We start from the raw sequence: 10,000 nt of genomic DNA on the forward strand, positions 1-10,000 counted from the left end.
TGTTAATATGCATAGGCTATACATGCAAGGTATTACTTGACATGCAATATTTTAATTTGATAAACTTGCATACTGTAAATGCAATATATTAAATTTTGCCATAAAGTAAAGGGGGAAGTGAAGTCTATGGCTCACATTTATGAATTTAAGACTTTAAAGAACCCATGCCCGTATATTCAAAATTTTATGAGCTCCTATGATGCTTTATGTATCAAAATCAGATCAAAATACGAGTCTTTATCACTGATAATCCTCGACTTGGATTTTTAATTTTTTTTTTTTTTTTTTTTTTTGCCCGACAGCATTCATTAATGTTCACTTTTGAGTGTTGATTTTGCAGTTTCCGTGGAAGAAGTTAGTTGAGAGTTAGTAAACCATGCAATAATTGACGTAAACAAAGACACTAAAAACAGCAAAGAAAAATTAATGGAGGCTATTCATCTTGGAACTGGTTCAAAAACTTTAAGAAATGCATATTCAGAAAGTGAATGAAAAATACTTCCCGAGCAAGACGGCTGAACAGTCACTGTTGTGCTCTATTGGAAACACTAACATGCAATGGACTGTGAAATGAATGTCCATCAGCTACAGACGCTATCTAAATCTCTACAGCAGCATAACTATGATGAAGTATCTTCTAAATACACGCACAGTAATGCATCTGAAACAGCGCTGTGACATCACACTCGTGTGAAGTGCAGTTCTGTGCCATCAGCCAACGGCATTATTAGCAGTAATGCATCATGGTTAGAGTCGCTGTCACCATGGGACGCAGAGGAGGTCTGAGGAGTCTGCAGAACCACTGAGATGAGTGCCACAGTGTGTTACAAAGAGAGAGAGTGCGGTCAGTATAATCAAGCATGCACACCACACCTTTGAGACGCCGACAAACATTGTAAACACTAATGAGAGGAATGAAAAGACCTGGCAGAATTCGCTGGACTCGCCAATATTACTAGCTCACTCCATTCACATTGCTATTTTACTTATTTGACCAATTTTTGCACAATGTGAATATGCAAATGCGATATATGCAAGCTATTACTGCACATTGCATTTGCAATATATTAATTTGACATTTATGCACAATGCAAATATGCATACACAATTTATGCAAATTAATACTACATATTGCATTTGCAATTTAATGTTAATTTGAAAGATTTTTGAACATTGTGAATATTCAGTATTTGTAAGTTTTTAATTTTGAGTTTTTTATTTGATTTGTTTTTTTTTTGCTAATTGTCTGTATATGTAAGTTATATGCAGATATGCACATGCAATATATTCTAAAATTGTTGCTTATTGCATAAACAATATGTTAATTAAATTTGTGCAAATATGCATATCCAATTTATGCAAGATATAACTACATATGACATAAGCAATGTATTAATTTCACAGATTTTTTTGCACAATGTGAATATGCTAGCTATTACTGCACATTGCATTTGCAATATATTAATTTGACTTATTTATGCACAGTGCAAATATGCATACGCAATTTATGCAAATTAATACTACATATTTCATTTGCAATTTAATGTTAATTTGACAGATTTTTGCACATTGTAAATATTTGTAAGATTTTATTGCATATGCAATTTTAATTCAACAGATTTTTACACAATAAAAATATGCATATGCAATATATTAACAATGCAAATATGCAATATACTGTATGCACAAAATTATTACATGCATATCCTCCTGACAACCAGCTATTATTTTTATATGAAAAATATTAGCAATGCTTTTTTCTTTTTTTTCCAACCAGCTATAAAGTTTTGTCCTCTGAGGAGGACATTATTTTAGAGAGACCTTACATGTCAGTTTGAAGTCTGAATTTTTGCACAATACAAATATGCATATGCAATATATTAATTTGACAAATATTTGCACAATGCGAATATGCATATGCAAGATAATTCATACTGTACATGCAATACATTCATTTGATACATTTGCATCTTGCATATGCAATATATTAATTTCATGAAATAAAGTAAAAGAAGTAATGATGTCTATGGCAGTTAGAGGCTTGGATCAGAGTAAACTGCTTCAGCTCCCTTTTCATTTCACTGAAATTGCATTGTATGCATCATTTATCAGCTTCATGTACTTGTATACATCATATATGCACATCTCCGAAGAATTAGAAATGGTGCAAAACTAAGTCAAATAAAGTAAAATAATGCACAGTAAAGCAAGTAATATCAGCATATAAAAAAGACTTTGGCAAACAAATGTCTGTTCCACAAGCTTTAATTTGAGTGGAATATGAGTCGGGATGCAGGAAAGCATGAGATAGAGGAATGTTCAGGCTTGGGCGTCTCACCTCTCTCACATCGGTCTCCGCTGTAACTCGGCAAACAGAGACACACATATGAGTCCTCTTTATCGATACAGGTGCCGCCGTTCTCACAGGGGTTCGACTGACACTCATCCACATCTGAAACAACAATCGTCACAGAGTTAGGAAGCATCACTCAGGAGTCTCTCTGTGTCCCAGAGCAAAACTACTTCTCAGCACTTCTATTTAAATATTAACTTGCTCTCAGATGTTTCTCCCAAAGTTCCCTAGAAATGAATTATACACATTAAGATTACTTCTCTTCTCTGTAAAAACACAGACTTCAGCAAACATCTGCATACACATGTATATTCATATACACACCCATTGTGTTGTTATTGTAAAGTAAAACTATTAAAAAAAAAAACACTTTTTGGTAACTGAAATAAAACTGAAATTATGAAATATAAATATCAGATAAAAAGTCAAAAGAAAAAAGTAAACTTAAAAGTAAAATTATGAATGTTATGTATGAATTTTTTTAATATTAGTTAAGATTAATAGAATTGGTAATTTATTGGTTATATATTAAATGTTTTTAAATGTTTTTTTAAGTGCATAACTATAACAAAAACCATAAAAACATTTGTTACTTGAAATAAAAATAATCAATTTTAACATATTTTATTTCAGCTATACTGTAGTTTCTAAGGCAACATTTCTCATTTTCATTTATTTTTACAAGTAAAATAACTAAAACCAAGTAAAATAAATAAAAAATAATAAAAAAATAAATAATAAAAATGTCAAAAACACAACTAAAACTTTAACTAAAATGTAAGTGAAAACAGAATATAAAATAAATAAATAAAACCTGATTAAAATAGTATATCAATGATACTAAAACAGCACTGGAATAAAGTGCACATGTCAATAATTTGTGACTCTGGAGCACATAACCAGTCATAAGGGTAAATTTTTTCAAAAATTAGATTTATACATCATCTGAAAGCTGAATACATGACAAATTTAATATTTCCGCCGCCCCCACCATGAGTATGGTTTGTTAGGAGGACATATTTGTCTGAGATCAACCAACAACTATTTGAAAATCTGAGGGTGCAAAAAAATCTAAATCATTGAGAAAATCATCTTTAAAGTTGTTCACAGATGAATTCTATAGCAAAGCATCATTACTCACAATCAAAATTTAAGTTTAAAAGTAGTTTACAGAGAATTAGAAAATTTACAAAATATCTTCATGGAACATGATCTTTACTTAATATCCTAATGATTTCTGGCATAAAAGAAAAATGTATAATTTTGACCCATGCAATGTATTGTTGTCTATTGCTAAAAATATACCCCAGAGACTTAAGACTGCTTTTGTGCTCCAGGGTCACATTTTATGTTGTTTTTAGAGCGTAAGAGAATAAATCACTGTCACTGCATGGAAAAGAGCAGCTCTGAAGAAGAAATCAAGACATGCAGGTTTGAAGCAACACGAGGGCGTGTAAATGAATCTTTTTTTGGTTGAACATCCCTCTGGACTGTAGCTCATAGAGCGGTAATATCAGGAGGTTAAAGTGAGCCGACAGTGATGTAGAGCAGCAGAGACGTGAAGTGCTGAAGAGTCATTTAGCGTCTGTCACAGGTCTGTGTAAGCACTTTACAGCTCCACCAGCTCATACAGGATTGCTCACCAGCAGTTTATAGGACATTAATGCAGACGTTTCCCAATATAGCAAACACTTCTGAGGCTCGGCGTTTGTCAGGCTTGCAAAAATAGTTGTCATCAGAGGAGCTTGAAAAGATGAAGCTGAAAGACTTAAAAGTTTGTGTAACGCGTCAGTCACAAAGTCCCGAACTGCTGCTCATAAACTTCTTGAAGTTTTTAAGCTTTAAGTGGATATCAGAGGAGCAGAGGATCATGGGAAGGCTGTATTCGGAGCTCAGGCTGTTTTAAGAAACTTAACACATCACGGATTTGATCGCCGTGTGACTGGAAGAAAATGAAGCCTGATGAAAACTGAATCTCACGAAGCCTCTCAAGATCATATCTGGGTCACGTTTCACCATAAAAGCAAATTAAAGTTATTAAAGAAATTATTTTCATGACAATTAAGGATCCCTCTACTGCCTTTGATTTTTATTAAATAAAAAAAAAATTGATTTAAATATTTGAATAATATATTGATTCATATTAAATCAAAAATCTACTGTATCGCAGTACATTTAAAAAAAATATTACCATATGAGAATCTAATGATCCACTAAAGCAAAAAAGGAATTACAAAATAATTACAAGAAATACATTTAGAGGGATAAGGTGATAAAAAAAACTGTTAATTCAAAATAATAGTGATCGTAAAAACACTCTTTTCTTTACACAAAACAGAATTTATTTAATATTGATTAAACTAATTATACTTATAATATATACTTGAATATAAATAATAATAATAATTATAATAAAAATAAATAAACCACAATATTAAAGCAATCCTGTTTATTATAACCGAATAACATACTAATTAATAAATTATAAAAAAATTAATAACTAATACAAAAATGAATATACATAAAATAATAATAACCAAAACTAAGTAAAATAAAAAAAATTAATTAATACTATAAAGACATATAAAAAAAAAACAAATAAATATGTCAAAAACACAACAAAATAACTAAAAGTGTACAATTAAAACGAAAAGAGAAAATATAAATATAAGATCTAATAATAAATATTTAAACAGCACAATATTTAATATAATATAATATATATATATATTATATATATATAATATATAATATATATATATAATTAATTTAATATAATATAAATATATACAATATAAAAAATGAATATACATAAAATAACAATAACAAAAACTAAGTAAAATAAATAAAAAATTAATAAATACTATAAAGACATTAAAAAACTAATCAAAAATGTCAAAAACAAAAAATAACTAAAACTTTAAAAAATTTAAGTGAAAACAGAAAATATTAAAATAAGATCTAATAATAAATACATAATAATAAATAAAGCACAATATTAAATAAATTATGTTTATTTTAACAGAGTTATATAGATATTAATTAATAAATTAATAATATAAAACATGAATATTCAACAGCAGTTGACCATTTTACACACCTGATTTCCATCTCATCAATACAAAGGAAAAGCACCTACTGAGGTCATATCCTGTTTCTTAAAGACTCTTCATGAATATTTAAATCGGCTCATACATTATGCAGATGGTTTCGCCCATGAGCCTCTGAAGAGTTTCCCTATCACTGCTCTGCTCATACCTCAGTCATGAACTCAAATCATACTGCAAAACTATAACATATACTTCCTCAGAGAGATGAAAACACACAAACGAACAAAACACTCTCATCATTTCCTCACTCTCTGCTTTCTTTCTTCTGTTGAACAGAAAGGAGACATCATTTCCACACAATGAGAGACTGTCATCTGGATGAACCATTACATACATAAATACATACAATACATAATATATTATCACTTAATTAAAAAAACAAAATTAGTACTATAATAAGTATTAAAATTTCTAAAACTAAATTTAAATAAAATAAAGCTAAAAAAGCACATAAAATTACTAAAACTGACACTAAACTGAAAATATAAAAATAAAAGCTAATTCAAAACATTAATAAATACTATTAATAATAAAATAACACTGTACTTTATTACCACATATGAAATATATATATATATATATATATATAATTATTATTATTATTAAGCAATTAATTATTTAATTGCTTAATATTTATAATTAATAATAATAATAATTATAATTAATAAAGCACAATATTTAAAAAAAATATTATAACAGAGTTGCATATATATTCATTAACAAATTACTACAAATTAATACATTTATAATTAATAAATAATTAATAAATTAAAAGTAAAATTTAAATAAAATAAAGCTAAAAAAGCACATAAAATTACCAAAACTGAAACTGAACTGAAAATATAAAAATAAAAGCTAATTCAAAACATTAATTAATACTATTATTAATAGAATAACACTGTACTGGATGATAATTTATGTTTATTTCTCCTAAGGAATTTTAGGAGACAAAGTTTAATATTTTCTTCTAGTTATACATGCAGATTTTATGACATGAGTGTGATTTTAAAATATAAAGCTCCAACATTTTGCAAACTTAAAAAAATCAATCACAATTTTAAAGTTTTCCAAGACCTGGGAAACGTGGGATCCTTGTGCACTCAGTCTTATTTTTCTGTGTTTTAGGATGTTAAGATGAACTGCAGGCTTGCTTTTTTGTACAGCTGATAAAAACATCACAATAATCCACAGCACTCCAGTCCATCAGTTAACATCTGGAGAAGACAAACTGAAATATCCATAATAACACTTCCTCCACTGATAATGTGTTCTGGTGTGAATCAGGAGAGAAATCTGCACAAATCAAGCACCGTTTAAACAGCTCTAAACAAATATGTGTCTGGATTTTGATGTGAGAGACAACAGGAGATGCACTTTTTCACTGGAGGAAGTGTTATTATGGATTATGGACTCTATTTTTTTTTAGTTAAAAGCATCTTAATGCTGGATTTGTTTCAGCTTTTGTCTTCTCCAGATGTTAACTGATGGACTGGAGTGCTGTGGATTATTGTGATGTTTTTATCAGCTGTTTGGGACTCTCATTCTGACGGCACCCATTCACTGCAGAGCATCTATTGATGAGACACTGATGCAATGCTACATTTCTCCAAATCTGATGAAGAAACAAACTCATCCTGATCTTAAAGGGGGGGGGACATTTTCAGCTAATTTTCATTTTTGGGGTTAAATTTTGTTTTTTGTTTATATTGTTTTTTTGATCGATTTCACAGCTCTCTCCTGCGTAACCCTGCGGACAGAAGCAGCGGAAACCCTCTCCGTGAGGAAGACACGTCCCTCCGTGCAGACAGCTGCATCTGTCGTCCGCTGCAAACAGAAAACACACACACACACACACACACAGTCTGGTGTCAGTGATGCTCTGGTGGTGATCCATCACAATCTGTCTGTGATTATAAAGCTGGCACACACTCGCAGACATACGTGACCCTCGCGACCCTCTGAAAGACAGCCACAGCGAGTCCTAATGAGAGTTTAGACACACGTCAGCGAGCTTCAGGGACAAAACATGCTAAATAAGTCCAGTTTTCCAAACATCATCAGTCTTACCTTAAAGCACTGGCAAGTTATTGACAGAAAGGAGATCTGAACGTTTACCTGATGCAAAACTCGCTGCCATAAACACTAATATCAGCAGTAATAACAGTGATGCTTGACTTACACAGCACTACATAGCAGTATATAAATGCAATCATTGTTTAGGTGTGAGATAATAATCAATTAATTATTTTATTATCAAATAAATATATGCACTACATGAACAAAAAAAAAGAGAAGCTTTAATACCTTAATGGTATAATGTTTGAAAATAATGAAATTAATACATAATAAATATAATATAATATATCAATATATTATTAATATAATAAATATTAGTAATTAAAATTTTTATAACACTAATTTTTATTAGTATTATATTATTTTTTAATAAATACATGATTTTACTACAATATTAATATACTTTATTTAGTAAATATAATACACAAATAATATACAAATATATTTATATTAAAATATAATTAATAATAAATAATGTATATTTTAATTAAAATAAAATCTAAATAAATAATGTAATAAAAACATAAAATTCTAAATATATATATATATATATATATATATAATATATATATATATATATATATATATATATATATATATAAAGTTACCGGGCAGCTACAATTATGCTTTCATACTGCAAAAATAATCTTCTTCAGTATTTTTGTTTTGTTTTTCAGTGCAAATATCTAAACATCCATAAAACAATCTAGATTTATTAATTTAATCAAAATGACATAAGATATTAAGTCTTGTTTTCTGAACAAATTATAAAAATTATGCTTAAAACAAGAGCAAATATCCACCAACGGGGGCAGAAAATTACGCTCCATTCAAAGAGAAAACTCTTCAGTATCTTTTAAAAGTCACATCTGCATGTAAAGAATACATTCCAGTAAGTTTAAACGCGTGAAACTATCAGTATTTATCATTTATAGAGTGACAGCAAATGTAGGTCTATTTGCATTTTCCAAGAATTGAGGAATGTTTTACTATATTTCTGTCGTGTTGCATGCTGGTCTGTTAGTTTTAGATTCACTCCTAAATGGCCCATGAAAGATGAGCTGTGATTGGTCGGTTTCCATGTCAGTCAATTGAAGTGGGCGGATCTTGAGCTGCAGAGTGGAGCAGACGTTCTGATGACATTCAGTCCGAACACACAACACTGTCATTCAGTCCTGCTTTCTCTGGAGTCTCTCTTCATTACGCCTCACACACACACCTCAGCTCTGTGTGTTTGTGTGTGTGTGTGTGTGTGTGTGTGTGTGTGTGTGTGTGTGTGTGTGTGTGTGTGTGTGTGTGATCATTTGTGTTTGTGTTTGTTTTTCAGCTATGAGTTTCAGAGAAGGGCTTGTTTTTGTGTGTGTGTGTGAATGAGTTTCACCGCTGACCTGCGCTGTAACAATATCGCCTTACTATATATATATATATATATATATATATATATATATATATATATATATATATATATATTATATATATATATATATATATACAGACAGAGAGAGAGAGAGAATCGAAGATGCAGCAGGCAGAAAAATCCCTGTTCGTTCACAGAATCAAGGTCATATATAGTATGTGCTATACATTCAGTCATCATTTACTCACACTCGTGCTGACCCAAACCTTATTTCCTCCAGGGAAAACAAAGGGAGAAGTTTATAATAGATTATCAAAGTTGCTCTTTATCATAGAACGACAATAACTGATGAAAAAGGCTGTCAAGCAAAAAATTATTTTTTTGTGAATTTAGATTGAATACTGTTAAATTTAAGTCTGCACCTCATCACAAGGACTGAAATATAGCATTTGGACTATTTGTATGATATTTATATGGTGCTTTTTGTCATTTTTGGAGATTGACAGCCTCTGGTGACCAATCACTTTCATTGTATGGAAGAGAGCAGCTCAGATATTCATCAAAACACCTTTTGTTGTTTTTGCATAGATTTAGAAAATCACATAGCCTTCACAAACAGGCCTTCACATTCCCCTTTTGTGATTAATTTTTTTATATATATATTTTATATAAATAATATAAATATATTTTAATATTATTTTATATATATATTTTTATTTTATAAATTATATATATATATATATATATATATATATATATATATATATATATATATATATATATATATATATATATATTAAATCTATTTACATTTATTTTATTAATTTCAAAATGTATTTTCATGTAGGTTTGTAATTTTTTATATATTTATTTTATTTATATTTATTTATTTTTTTAATACTGTTTTTTCTGTCTTTTTTTTTTTTTTTTTTTTTTTTTTTTTTTATGCATTAATATGCCTGTATGCTATTTTACAGATAACAAAATTGATGTGCACATTTTAAAACTGAAAGTTTGTCATGAAAAGAGAATTGAAAACTTTGTTTTCCAAAGAATTAAGAAAGTCACACAGGTTTGGAATGATGACAGAAGTTTCGCTGCAGA

At 29.3% G+C, this 10,000-nt stretch overlaps 1 protein-coding gene across 1 annotated transcript in view; it reads right to left on the reverse strand.

Annotated features, from left to right (window-relative positions):
* LOC109095837 (neurocan core protein-like) overlaps positions 1–10,000 on the reverse strand; it is a 51,674-nt gene that overhangs the window by 9,067 nt on the left and 32,607 nt on the right. The window contains 2 exon segments of the mRNA XM_042713355.1: positions 2,339–2,452; positions 7,183–7,287. Coding sequence (XP_042569289.1) covers positions 2,339–2,452; positions 7,183–7,287 — 219 coding nt within the window.

This window comes from Cyprinus carpio, chromosome A2 (assembly GCF_018340385.1).
Source record: "Cyprinus carpio isolate SPL01 chromosome A2, ASM1834038v1, whole genome shotgun sequence".
NCBI classification, from domain to species: domain Eukaryota; kingdom Metazoa; phylum Chordata; class Actinopteri; order Cypriniformes; family Cyprinidae; genus Cyprinus; species Cyprinus carpio.